The following is a 14,692-nucleotide window of genomic DNA, read 5'->3' on the forward strand; positions in this document are numbered from 1 at the left end:
GTGCTAACTTGGGTGATTCTCATGAAATTTCAGGTTTATACAGTGTATGAACAAGAATCAAGGCCCTGAACTACTTCCCATTGATCTAGAAATCGAGTGCACCTTTAGAAGAAGGTGAAGGATACAAAAGTCAAAAAGGGAAGTAGTAGCAATGAAGGCTGAGAAAGGGGCTCAACAGGGAGCCGCCCAGAGAGCAGCTCCTCTACCAGGAGTCGCTCATGATCCACCAGTAAATACAACAGGAGTTGCTCAAGATCGAGTAGCTCTAGGGGGAGTTGCTGCAAACAATGGGCAAAATGCAGTTATTGTAGCTGATGACAGAGATCATGCTATCAGGCAATATGCTCTCCCCCTCTTCAATGAGCTCAACCCAGGCATCGTCAGAGCAGAAATTCAGGCAGCACAGTTTGAATTGAAGCCAGTCATGTTCCAGATGCTTCAAACTATGGGCCAATTTAGTGGGATGCCAACCGAGGATCCTCACCTTCACCTACACTTGTTCATTGAAGTAAGTGACTCTTTCAAGCTGCCCGGAGTGACAGAGGATGTATTGAGACTAAAGTTGTTCCCATACTCCTTGAGAGATCGAGCCAGAACTTGGCTGAACTCCCTGCCATCTGATTCTGTGAGTACTTGGCAAGATTTGGTTGAGCGTTTCTTGATGAAGTATTTTCCTCCCACTAAAAATGCCAAGCTTTGCAACGAGATTACTTCATTTCAACAACTTGATGAAGAATCCTTATATGAGGCATGGGAGCGGTTTAAGTAGTTGTTACGCAAATGCCCTCACCACGGCATTCCTCATTGCATCCAAATGGAAACCTTCTATAACGGTCTTAACGCTCATACCAGGATTGTGGTTGACGCTTCAACGAACGGGGCTCTTCTTGCTAAGTCCTATAATGAGGCATATGAAATCATTGAGAGAATATCCAACAACAACTATCAGTGGCCCACTTCTAGATTGTCTACCTGTAGAAAGGTGGCCGGTATTCATGATGTAGATGCCATTACTTCTTTGGCGGCCCAAGTTTCTTCTATTTCTAATATGCTCAAGACAATGAATATGGGGATGAATCAATCAATGGGGCAGCCTATGGGGACACAAATGGGGAAAATGGAGGGCATTTCTTGTGTGTATTGTGGTGAGGGTCATACTTTTGATAACTGTCCTGCTAATCCGGTAGCTGTATGTTATATGGGGAACCAAAATAGGAATGGTCCTTATTCTAATTCCTACAACCCATCATGGAGGCAACACCCCAATTTTTCATGGAGTAATCAAGGAGCTGGCCCTATTAATCCTTCGATGCCTCCAAGACCAAATTTTCCACCGGGTTACCCCTCTCAAGCACCACAACAAAGACCACAACAATAAACAATGCAATCTAGCTCTCTTGAGAACATGTTGAAGGAATATATAGTGAAGAATGAAGCCATGATTCAGAGCCAAGTGGCTTCATTGAGAAACTTAGAAAACCAAGTTGGGCAACTAGCTAATGAGCTTAAAAATAGACCCCACGGTACACTGCCTAGTGATACCGAGAATCCAAGGAGTATGGGGAAGGAACATTGTAAAGCTGTCACTTTGAGGAGTGGAAAGGAGTTGGAGAAGGACAAGACAGAGTCTGGGCATGAGGGTGAGCCCTCTTTAATCTAAATAAATGAGGAATTCCAAAAAGATGCTGAACTTCCTAGTGCACAGAGATCTACCTCTGCCCAGGATGCTGCAGGGATACCACAGCATTGTCAACCAGCAAGCTCAATTTCAAAGAAGCCACCTTCATTTCCTCAACGTTTTCAGAAGCAAAAGTTGGATTATCAATTCAAGAAATTTCTAGATATGTTGAAGCAGTTGCATATCAACATCCCACTGGTAGAGGCACTTGAACAAATGCCTAACTATGTAAAATTCATGAAAGATATTCTTAAAAGGAAGAGAAGGTTAGGAGAATTTGAGACAGTGGCTCTTACCAAGGAATGTAGCTCATTCTTGCAAAACAGGCTGCCACCGAAGATGAAAGATCCTGGGAGTTTCACCATTCCATGTACCATTGGTAATTCTTATTGTGGCATGGCATTATGTGACTTGGGTGCCAGTATAAATCTGATGCCTATGTCTGTGTATAGACAATTGGGGATTGGTGAGGTCCGACCTACCACAGTGACTCTACAACTTGCAGATAGATCTCTTGCTTATCCAGATGGGAAGATTGAGGATGTCTTGGTAAAAGTTCATAAGTTCATTTTCCAGTTGATTTTATTGTGTTGGATTATGAGGCAGACAAGGAGGTACCAATCATTCTCAGGAGGCCTTATCTGTCTACTGGTAGAACTCTGATTGATGTGCAAAAGGGTGAACTTACTATGAGGGTTCAAAATGAACAAGTGACTTTCAATGTTTTCAAGGCTATGAGATTTCCAGATGAGGTCGAAGAGTGTTCTGTGGTTTCAGTGGTAGATTCTTTGGCTTCAAAGGAATTAGAAAACAATTTTGATGATCCTCTAGATAGACTCTTGATGTTTGATTCACATGCAGAGGATGAGGATGAATACTTGGCTTGGATAGAAGCTAGCTCACAAGGATTGCATACAAGAAAGCATTTTGAATCTTTGGAGCTCTCTTCAAGGTCTTTCACAGCCCCTAAACCATCAGTGGAAGAGCCTCCAGAGTTGGAATTAAAAGCTTTACCCTCACATTTAAGATATGCCTATTTGGGTAAGTATTCCACCTTACCTGTGATTTTTTCAGCTGAGTTAAGTATGGAGCAAGAAGAAAAGTTGCTGGATGTATTGAGGAAGTTCAAGAAGGCCATTGGGTGGACCATTGCAGACATAAAGGGCATTAGTCCTTCTCTATGCATGCATAAGATTCTGTTAGAAAACAGTGAAAAAGGGTCTATTGAAGGGCAAAGAAGGCTAAATCCTATCATGAAAGAAGTGGTGAAAAAGGAGATTATCAAGTGGCTCGATGCAGGTATTATTTATCCCATCTCTGACAGCTCATGGGTCTGTCCTGTGCAGTGTGTGCCAAAGAAAGGTGGGATTACAGTAGTGGAAAATGAAGACAATGAGCGGATTCCTACTAGAACCGTGACAGGGTGGCGAATTTGCATGGACTATAGAAAACTGAACAAGGCTACTCGAAAAGATCACTTCCCTCTTCCCTTCATTGATCAGATGTTAGACAGACTTGTAGGGAGAGAGTACTATTGTTTTCTAGATGGATACTCTGGTTAGAATCAGATTGCAATCGCTCCAGAGGATCAGCGCAAGACAACTTTCACTTGTCCCTATGGTACTTTTGCATTTCGAAGGATGCCTTTTAATCTATGTAACGCACCTGCCACATTTCAGAGATGTATGATGGCTATTTTCACTAACATGGTGGAGCAGTTCCTAGAGGTATTCATGGATGATTTCTCTGTTTTCGGTGATTCATATGATGATTGCTTGAGCAACTTGGCCAAGGTTTTGCAAAGATGTGAAGAAACAAACCTTGTTCTTAATTGGGAAAAATGCCATTTTATGGTTAAGGAAGGTATTGTTTTGGGCCACAAGATATCAAGGCAAGGAATTGAAGTTGACCGAGCTAAGATTGAAGTTATTGAGAAGCTCCCTCCTCGTACTTCGGTGAAGCATATTAGAAGCTTTCTCGGGCATGCCGGGTTCTATAGGGGATTCATAAAAGATTTCTCCAAGGTCTCTAAGCCTCTCTGCAACCTATTGGAGAAAGAGGCGCCATTCCACTTTGATGAAGCATGTTTGAAAGCCTTTGAAGAGTTGAAAGAGAGATTGATTTCAGCAACAATAATTGTAGCTCTAGATTGGGACTTGCCTTTTGAATTAATGTGTGACGCTAGCGACTATGGAGTGGGAGTTGTTATGGGGCAGCGAAGAAGCAAGATATTTCACTCCATTTATTATGCTAGCCGCACTTTGACAAGTGCTCAACTTAATTATACAGTGACGGAAAAGGAACTCTTGGCTATTGTCTTTGCCTTTGACAAGTTTCAGGCTTATTTGGTGGGCACCAAAGTAATAGTATACACAGATCACTCCGCTATAAAGTACTTGATTGAGAAAAAGGATGCCAAGCCGCGTTTAATTAGATGGGTGCTTCTACTTCAAGAGTTTGATGTGGAAATTCAAGATAGGAAGGGAGTCGAGAATCAAGTGGTGGATCATTTGTCAAGAGTGGAAGGTGAAAAAGGATCTAGTGTTCTAGTGCCCATCAAAGAGACATTTCCAGATGAGCAATTGTTTGAGGACAACCACTCTCATGTTATTCCTTGGTTTGCGGATTTTGCTAATTACTTGGTGTTGACGGTGAAATCTCGTCAATGATAAAAGGTTAGAAAACTAAGACTATATTGCCAAAGGTATCTCAGAAGAAGATGGAGAAAACTAGAAAGAGTAAATATGTAGAACTGCAATGGAGTCAAAATTGTATATTACTTAACAACCTTAGCATACAATCAATTTTCCAACCCATTTTCTGGAGGGGTGATGATCTATTTATAACGGAGCTCTAATGGCTCCTCATACATTGTGGTCCCTGGGGACAAGATTGTACATAGGTACATTGTCAGGGTAGTGATACAGGTTGTGGTGGGGCAGAAGGTCATGGTGCCTAGTAAGAGGCATGCATGTAGTGCTCCCACTCTTTGTACAAATTCATACCTCCACTACTTGTTGGACATAGATGTCAGAGTCATGCCTTTGCCCTTTTTCAGGGTTGTACATCCCGTGCTTGTACATTTATCTCATGCCTAGTGGTCTCCCCTTCCTAAGTATCTCCTCCAGCTTTCTCTATATTTTAGTAAGTGTCGATCCATACTTCTTTTGTCTTGTCCTTACCTCCAGGTGCGAGGCCTGGAAATAGGCATGTACTAGGCTTAGGGATGGGTCTCACCTCTCACAAGGTGAGACCCTAAGTGCCCAAGCGAGTATCCAGGCATGACTTGTGCATTCACAAGGCTCGGGGATGGGTCTCACAAGGCGAGACCCTTGGTGCCTAAGTGAGTACCCATGCATGACCCAGGCATCCACGAGGCTTGGGGATCGGTCTCACAAGGCGAGACCCTTGGTGCCTAAGTGAGTACCCATGCATGACCCAGGCATCCGTGAGGCTTGGGGATCGGTCTCACAAGGCGAGGCGCTTGGTGCCTAAGTGAGTACCCATGCTTGACCTAGGTACTCACGAGGCTTGGGGATAGGTCTCACAAGGCGTGATGGGGATGCATGAGGGCCACGAGACGGTGGTGGCGCGAGGCTCCTTAGCATGGTCGTATCTTGCGAGACGCACACGAGTGTGCTGATGTGTGTCTCACTGTGCGAGGCGTTGGCGTGCATATGGGTCAGGAGGCGCGCGGGGGAAGAACAGCCTCGCATAGCTAGGCGCTTGTGACCTTGGAAGGCGTGCGCGGGGGAAGGGCATCCTCGCGTAGCGAGGCCCTTGTGGCCTTGGCAGGCGCGCAGGGGGATGGTAGCCTCGCATAGCTAGGCCCTTGTGGCCTTGGCATGCGCGCGCGGGGGAAGGGCAGCCTCACGTAGCGAGGTCCTTGTGGCCTTGGCATGTGCGTGGGGGAAGGGCAGCCTCGCGTAGCGAGACCCTTGTGGCCTTGGCATGCACGCGGGGGGAAGGGCAGCCTCGCGTAGCGAGGCCCTTATGCGTGGCCGAGAGGTGCATGGCGCGAGGCCCTTGGTGCGCCTGCCCTCTTGTGACGCGTAGCTTGGCCTCTTAGCCTAGCAAGGCCATACTTCACAGCTCACAAGGTGATGCTTCCCTTGGGACAATCTCCCGATTTCACAAGACTTACAGGTCTGAGCCTGATAATGTGACTAAGTGACCTTTAGCCTTGTATTTTAAGCATGTATTGGGGATTTTTTTCTTGGTGGATTTTTGGCATCCACACTTGCCCCCCAGTCTATAGGGAGGCCTTTAGGCATTCTTGTAGACTCTTCTCTTCCTTTTTATTTTTTTTTGTATTTTTCATGCTCGAGGTCCTTTGGAGCCCATGCGAATGGGGGTTCGATAGGTCTCTCTTTGGTGCACCTTGGTTGTATCTATAAGGATATGTTCACCCTTTGGGTTGTAGCTATCCTTTTATCTATTTTTGCGCGCGCTTATTATATCTTGCGAGAAACGTCCTTCTCGTCATTAGGCATAGTACTATTTTTGCAAGCGTCTTCTTTGAGACCCTTTTTGCAAGCGTCTTCTTTGAGACCCTTTTTGGAAGCGTCTACTTTGAGACCCTTTTTACTAGCGTTTACTTTGGAGACCCTTTTCTCAAGCGTCTATTTTTGGAGACCCTTTTCTCAAGAGTCTACTTTTGAGATCCTTTTCTCAAGCGTCTACTTTGGAGACCCTTTTCTCAAGTGTCTATTTTTGAGGTGATCTCCCCTCGGGTCGGGACTTTCATGGCTAGATGGTCTTCGTTCAATCTTAAACTTGGTCAGCGACCCCTCTAGCACGACGCCCCCTTCTATATGGAATCTTCAGACGTATTGGTAGTAGGGCAACTGGAGGAAAGTTCGCTTTCTTCCACATAGAAGTTCTTATGGCCCTCTTCCACACGTATGTACTTCTGCGCTCTCTCGAAGAAGTCATCCAAATTTGTAACTTCTCTTTTGAGCATGTTACCCCACAACTTGCTTCCTGGATGAACTCTGGCTGTAATAGCCATCTTGTGCTCCGCTTTGGTTAAACCTCCCACCTTTGTTGCTTCTATACTAAACCTATGGATGTAGTCCTTCAGACTTTCATTCTCGCCTTGTTTTATGTTAGCGAGGCTGGTAGTTGGCATGACGTAATCACACGCTGCATGGTGTTACTGAAGAAATTAATCAGGGAATTGTTGCCATGACTCGATTGTTCCTGGCCTTAACCTCTTGAACCACTTGTACGCCACTCCTTTAAGCGTAACGACGAAGCAATGACCCTTTGCCCTGTTGTTGACCCCTCTTAATCTCATCAAGTTATTGAAGGAGTCTAATTGATATTTTGGGTCTGTAGTACCCTTGTACGGAGTCATGCGAGGCTCTCTGAAGCCAGTGGGCATTTGCTCAACCTGAATCTCCCTTGTGAAGGGTGAATCACGGTCGAATTCTTCGTCATCCATGTGCCCCCCAAGTGCAATGGTGATCTTGCCTCGAGGGCTTCGCATTTTGGTGTCTAGTCCCCTCCTCTTTTTGCATAAGGAGTTTTGCGGGTTCTCGGTCTGATCCCTTGCCTTGGTTGTGTCCCTTGGGGGAACCGCGGGGGGTACGTCTCTTACTTCTGACCTCTCCCCATGGAGCTATTTTCTTAGGCCAGGGGGTGCCTCTTTTGAGGGGACTCCTGCCTCGTTCTTACGACCATCACCTTCCCTCCGGCTTTGCTCCTGGGGACATTTCGTTGGCCTAGGTCCCCCCTGGTACTTTGTCTGGGGGGTTTTACTGGTGGAAAGTTGGGTTACCCCATCGTCTACGGGGACAGTGCTTTCCTCTTTTTCATGCTCCTTCCCTTTATGTTTAGGGAGGGGTATGCTTGACTTCCCTTGCAGTAGGTCATTTAAAACCTCCTGCATGTTCTCTATCGTGGTTTCCAGCCTTCGAGTCTTTTGATGCAACTCGTGAATCTCATCCTTGTAGAAGTGCGTCCTTGAGCTGGAACTTACCGAGCGTACCCCAAGACCCTTGCCTGGCCAGTGCATCTAGGGACCGGGGTCCTGGTGGCCTGAGCGTGGTGTCAACCGGGGCCGGTTAAGTGGATACACTAGTGGCTTTGAATGACCTCCGTCGGGCAGGATAGCTGGGGATGATGCTTCCCTCTCCTCCCCTGGCGGAAGAGGTTCTTCCGGTCCACCTCCATGCTCGGGCGGAGGGGGGCCTTTCTTGGAAGCCCTTTGCTCTACTTCGTCTCGGCGAACCTCAACCTCTTGTATTTGCCGTAGGCGTTTTGAACGTCTTAGCATCTTTCTTTGTTGGAAGTGATGGAAGAACACTGGCTTGATGCTTCTTCTTCACACAGACGACGCCAAACTGTTGACGGTGAAATCTCGTCAACGATAAAAGGTTAGAAAACTAAGACTATATTGCCAAAGGTATCTCAGAAGAAGATGGAGAAAACTAGAAAGAGTAAATATGTAGAACTGCGATGGAGTCGAAATTGTATATTACTTAATAGCCTTAGCATACAATCAATTTTCCAACCCCTTTTCTGGAGGGGTGATGATCTATTTATAATGGAGCTCTAATGGCTCATACATTGTGGTCCCTGGGGACAAGATTGTACATAGGTACATTGTCAGGGTAGTGATACAGGTTGTGGTGGGGCAGAAGGTCATGTTTCCTAGTCAGAGGCATGCATGTAGTGCTCCCACTCTTTGTAAAAATTCGTACCTCCACTACTTGTTGGACATAGATGTCAAAGTCATGCCTTTGCCTTTTTTCAGGGTTGTACATCCCGTGATTGTACATTTATCTCATGCCTAGTGGTCCCCCCTTCCTAAGTATCTCCTCCAGCTTTCTCTATATTTTAGTAAGTGTCGATCCATACTTCTTTTGTCTTGTCCTTACCTCCAGGTGCGAGGCCTGGAAATAGGCATGTACTAGGCTTAGGGATGGGTCTCACCTCTCACAAGGTGAGACCCTTAGTGCCCAAGCGAGTATCCAGGCGTGACTTGTGCATTCACAAGGCTAGGGGATGGGTCTCATAAGGCGAGACCCTTGGTGCCTAAGTGAGTACCCATGCATGACCCAGGCATCCACGAGGCTTGGGGATCGGTTTCACAAGGCGAGACCCTTGGTGCCTAAGTGAGTACCCATGCATGACCCAGGCATCCACGAGGCTTGGGGATCGGTCTCACAAGGCGAGACCCTTGGTGCCTAAGTGAGTACCCATGCATGACCCAGGCACTCACGAGGCTTGCGGATAGGTCTCACAAGGCGTGATGGGGATGCATGAGGGCCACAAGATGGTGGTGGCACGTGGCTCCTTAGCATGGTCGTATCTCGCGAGATGTACACGGGTGTGGTGATGTGTGTCTCGCTGTGCAAGGCGTTGGCGCGCATATGGGTCGCGAGGTGCGCGGGGGAAGAGCTGCCTCGCGTAGCGAGGCCCTTGTGACCTTGGCAGGCGCGCGGGGGGATGGCAGCCTCGCGTAGCAAGGCCCTTGTGTCCTTGGCATGCGTACGCGGGGGAAACGCGAGGCCCTTGTGGCCTTGGCATGCGCACGGGGGAAGGGCAGCCTCGCGTAGCGAGACCCTTGTGGCCTTGGCATGCACGCGAGGGGAAAGGCAGCCTCGCGTAGCGAGGCCCTTGTGCGTGGCCGAGGGTTACATGGCGCGAGGCCCTTGCCACGAGGCCCTTGGTGCGCCTGCCCTCTTGTGACGCGTAGCTTGGCCTCTTAGCCTAGCAAGGCCATACTTCACCGCTCATAAGGTGATGCTTCCCTTGGGACAATCTCCCAGTTTCACAAGACTTACAGGTCTGAGCCTGATAATGTGACTAAGTGACCTTTAGCCTTGTATTTTAACCATGTATTGGGGATTTTTTTCTTGGTGGATTTTTGGCATCCACACTTGGTTAGTGGATTGTTGCCTCCGGAGTTGACAAGCCAACAAAGGAAGAAGTTTTTGCATGACGTGAGGCATTATTTTTGGGACGAGCGATTCTTGTTCAAACAATGTGCAGACCACATGATTAGGAGGTGTATTTCCGAGCAAGAGGTGGAGGATATCCTGCATCATTGTCACTCTTCACCTTGTGGTGGTCATTTTGGGGGATCGCGCACCGCATCTAAGGTACTTCAATGTGGGTTCTTTTGGCCTTCCTTATTCAATGATGCTCATGCTTTTGTGTAGAGGTGTGATCGATGCTAAAGGGTTGGTAATGTTTCCAGAAGGAATGAGATGCCCTTAACTAATGTTCTTGAAGTTGAATTGTTCGATGTGTGGGGTATCGATTTTATGGGCCCTTTCCCTCCATCTTATGGCGACTTGTACAGTTTGGTAGCTGTGGATTACGTTTCAAAATGGGTGGAAGAAATTGCCTCTCCCACTAATGATGATAAAGTTGTCACGAGGTTCTTATAGAATAACGTTTTCACTCGTTTTGGCACTCCAAGGGCAATCATTAGCGATGAGGGGACCCATTTTGTGAACAACGTGTTGGCTAGCTTATTGGCTAAATATGATGTGAGGCACAAGATATCTACTGCTTACCATCCCCAAACTAATGGGCAAGCTGAGTTGTCTAATAGAGAGATAAAAGGTGTCCTTGAGAAAGTGGTGAGTCCCAACCGCAAGGATTGGTCCAAGAGATTAGATGATGCATTGTGGCTTATAGAACAGCTTTCAAGACACCATTGTGGATGTCACCATATCGGTTGGTATTTGGAAAAGCATGTCTCCTGCCAGTGGAACTTGAACACCGTGCTTATTGGGCTATTCAAACACTCAACATGGACTTGCAACTTGCAGGAGAAAAGAGAATGTTGAAGTTAAATGAATTGGAAGAGATGCGATTATTCTCTTATGAAAATGCCAAACTTTACAAGGAGAAAACAAAAGGTGGCATGACAAGCATATTCAGCCAAGGGTGTTCGAAGAAGGCCAACGAGCTTTGTTGTTTAACTCGCGTTTGAAACTATTCCCAGGCAAGCTCAAGTCAAGATGGTTGGGCCCATTCTTGGTGGTTAAGTTGCATCCTTATGGAGCAGTGGAATTACGTGAAGAAGGCTCCGGAAGGGAATTCAAGGTTAATGGCCAAAGGATCAAGCATTATTGGGGAGGTGAGGTTGAGCGAAACAAGTGCTTAATCTCCTTGGAGGATCCTTGAAGAATATGTAAAAACTCGGGTTGCTGTTGAACTTTGAGATCTAATTGTAGAGCAACCCAAGTTTTATATAGATGTATATTATATATATAAATTAAAAAAAAAACAAAAAAAAAGGAGAAGACAAGAAATATATGAAAAATATATATATGTATGTATAAAATATATTTCTTTGGAACATCGGATTTTGATGGTTTAATGTGCTTATGGTTGTAGAAAAATGGAATTAAAAAGGGGTTGAAAAGTTGGAGTGATGTAGCATCATATTGGGCTTGCTCTCTGACTTGGCTGTTGCTGCATCAAAGTTCCATGATGTTGCAACATCAAAATTCAGGTTGCTCTCTGACTTGCTGTTGCTGCAGCAAAGTTCCATGATGTTGCAACATCAAAATTCAGCATGCTCTCTGACTTGGCTGTTGCTGCAGCAAAGTTCCATGATGTTGCAACATCAGCATTAAAACAAAACACATTTTTGGTCTTGCTCTCTGACTTAACTTTGCTGCAGCAAAGTTCTATGATGTTGCAGCAAAGTTGTTAAAAGACACAGAGTAAAAATTTAACCCAGTCCTTTTTTGAAACCCTAAGTCCATCATCTTCATCATCCCCATTTCTCTGTAAGCACCCTGCCGCCACCCACACCTCCCAGCCGCCCCTAGCCCCCACGAACCCAGCCCGTCTCCCAAACCTCACGGCCGCCTTTCCTCTCGACCCCACACCCACAACCCCACGCTCTGCCCCACGCACCCAGCTGGCATCCCCACCCAGCAACAACCCGGCCCACGACACCACCTCACGAACCCACGACCATCGACCCCACCAAACCCGCCTCCTACAACCCAAGCCCCGAACCCACCAGCCCACCACCTCACGAACCCCAGCCACGAACCCACGCCCCGACCCCACCTAGCCCCCACGAACTCAGTCGGCACCACCTCACGAAACCCACCAGCCCCCCACCCCAACCGACCCCACCTCACGAACCCACGACCATTGACCCCACCGGACCCACCTCCTACAACCCAAGCCCCGACCCCACCTAGCCCCCACGCACCCAGTCGCCCCACTTCACGAACCCACCAGCCCACCACCCAAACGATACCCACCCCCATCGACACCACACCCACGATCCCCACCACAACCCAACCCGACCCACGACCCCTCTTGCACACCATCGAGACCCATCAATACCTCTATGCACGTATTCACACCATCGCGATTTGGGCAGCTCCTTGTCTTCTCTTCCTTGGGGTCTCACGACAATTTTGCCACGACCCAGTGCATTCACAAAGGGTGTCCTTCTCCTATAAGGTACTCTATTACCCTTGTCTCGGCATTTTGGGCATCCCACCTATTTGTGGCTGTTGCACTTTTGGTTCTTGCAAATTATGCCTCGCAGCAAACAAGTCGCCAATAGAAAGAAAAAAACTGTGGCCGACGAACCACCTGTTGTTGCCAAGTTTATATCCCCGAGGGTTGCCGACAAATTCAGGAAACTTATTGGGCGCGACATTTGGTTTGAAAGAGCTTTCCCCACTGATGGAAATCCTGATTATGTGACCAATGTGCTTAGTAATCGAGGATGGCTTAATTTTTGCACAGCCCCTCGCAAGGCAGTTGTCCCTTGGATCAAGGAATTCTACTCCAACTTTGGCTCACAAAAATTGCGAGAAGTCACAGTCTGAGGCAAGCAGGTTAGTTACGCCCCTCAGGCCATAAATGCTGTTTTTGGGCTGCCCAATATCGAGGCGGCTTAGTATGGGGACGTTGCCCCTCAACAAAGTGAGGCAGACCTTGCCAAGATGTTAGCCGAAGTTGCTTTGCCGGGCACCCAATGGAATGTTTTTCCAAAGTTTGGAGCTCACACTATACCCCACACCTCCTTGACGACTCCTGCTCGTGTGTGGAATCATTTTATCAAGACCAATATGTTACCCACCACTCACGATACCTCGGTAAGCAAGGATCGTGTCGTCCTCCTTTATAGCATCTTGACTGGCTTCTCGATTGATGTGGGGGAGCTCATTTCCGAGGAGCTTGTTGCATTGGGTGTTATCAAGACCAAGGGTCCGTTGTTTTTCCCACGTTGATCACTGCTCTATGTCGCCGCGCGGGTGTACCCCTCACTCTGGATGATGAGCACCGTCACTCTCCCGATTAAATCGATGCCCATACCATTCGGAAGGTGACCAAAGTTGTTTCCCATCCGAGAGAGCAAGAGCCACCCTCTGCCCCACCACCCTCATCTAGCCATAGCTCTGCTGAGCCTTCAAACCCCACTATCGTGGATCTTTACGCCACTCAGCAGAGTATGATGAGCATGATGCATCATATGGAGGCCCAGCAGCACACCTATTAGGACTATGTGCGCCAGCGTGACGATGTTTTGCGTCAATCTTTCCAGCCCCCCTGAGGCCAACATGGAGCGGTGGCATGCACCTGAACCATCCGTTGCGCCTGCCTTTTCCGACGAGCAAGAGGATAGCGAGTAGAGGGAGTTTCCTTATTTTCCACAATCTTTTCTTTTTCTGCTCTATTTATGTCATTTTTTTTTTGTTTCCTATTCTTTTTGCTCTGTTGATTTTGTGCACTAAGGACAGCGCTCTCCCTTAAGTTTGGGGGGGGGGGGGGTGTTGTTGATAACTGCTGTCGTGTTTTAATCTCCTTTATGTTTATTATGTTTTAGGCATTGTTAGGCATGTTTTGTTTGAAGTCTTGAGTCTTGAGTCTAGTTATAATGGAATCAATTTGGTTGTGTTTAAATGTGGAATAGCTTGATGATAACATGTCAGAAAACAAAAAAAATTGCAACCCTTGTGTTTGAGCGAGCCTTTAATACTTAAAGTTTTTGATGCTAATTCAACCATAATGAGAATGTGTCCCAATTTTGTGTGCATAGCTTGACCAATAATTTCTTAAACCCTTAAAGTAGCTAGATTTTTGGGAGAGCTTAAGTTTCTAGAATTGCTTAGTGGTTCCCTTGAGGCAAAATCCTAGACAACACCAAACCAAGGACATGATTTAGGCCATCTTTGGACCGTTTGAGCCTTTTTAGCCAACCATTATATACTATTTTATCCTTAGTCACCCCATTGAGCTTATTAGACTTCCTTTCTTTCTTCACCACATGCTAGCCCAACTATATACATATCCAGTCACCATACCTTATGAGCACCTTGATTTTTCTTGAATATATGTTGAGTGTTGCATCATGAGAGAGGGTGAGAGGAGTGTGCCTTTATGAATGGTATTTTAGTGTGGATTTCATTTTAAGTTTGGGGGGAGTGGATCTCATGTTGTGTCGCTGCCATTGCTTTATTTAAATTTAGATATTTATATATATATAAAAAAAAAGTGTATTTGTAAAGAAAGAGTGCATCCCTTATCCATAAGGTCGAAAGTAAGTTTGGGGGTGTAGCATCTTGTTAAAAAAAATAAAAAAGTATTGTCTCATTTCCTTTCTTTCTTTCTTTGTTTCTGTCCATGTTAGCAATAAAGAATAATGGCAAGAGTGACTTTGATTTTTGGGGGGTAATCTTTTGGGGAAGTGATTGTGAGCTCTTACTTGGTCTTAGGAAAATTAAGGTGCTTTTAAAGTGAAATTGAGCCTAAAATGTCTTATCTTAACCACCCGCACCTAAGCCTTACACTACAAGCTTGATAAAGACCTTTTGATCCTTGGTTAGTGTTTGTCTACATTAGTGGAGAGGGAATTATTAAGTCAACTTATGGAGACAATAATATGGCTTTAGGATCAAGATCTAATTTACTTTAGGGAGAATTGAGAATGTTTGGGAAGAGCTATGTATACACTTTAAGGCTAAACACTTGATTTTCAGTTTGATAGCATCTTAATACTTGAGGAGCTTGGCT

At 46.3% G+C, this 14,692-nt stretch overlaps 1 protein-coding gene and 1 non-coding gene across 2 annotated transcripts; one reads left to right on the forward strand and one right to left on the reverse strand.

Moving 5' to 3' along the window:
* Positions 1 to 691: 691 nt before the first annotated feature.
* On the reverse strand, positions 692 to 798 carry LOC133833362 (small nucleolar RNA R71). Its single transcript, XR_009892743.1, has one exon. It is a non-coding gene; the product is annotated as a small nucleolar RNA R71 (small nucleolar RNA).
* Positions 799 to 1,381: 583 nt separating this feature from the next.
* Positions 1,382 to 3,240, forward strand: LOC133832623 (uncharacterized). Its single transcript, XM_062262939.1, has 3 exons — positions 1,382 to 1,640; positions 1,683 to 2,227; positions 2,281 to 3,240. Exons 1-3 carry the CDS (start codon positions 1,382 to 1,384, stop codon positions 3,238 to 3,240), a joined length of 1,764 nt encoding a protein of 587 aa, XP_062118923.1.
* Positions 3,241 to 14,692: the final 11,452 nt, after the last annotated feature.

This window comes from Humulus lupulus, chromosome 4 (assembly GCF_963169125.1).
Source record: "Humulus lupulus chromosome 4, drHumLupu1.1, whole genome shotgun sequence".
Classification (NCBI taxonomy): domain Eukaryota; kingdom Viridiplantae; phylum Streptophyta; class Magnoliopsida; order Rosales; family Cannabaceae; genus Humulus; species Humulus lupulus.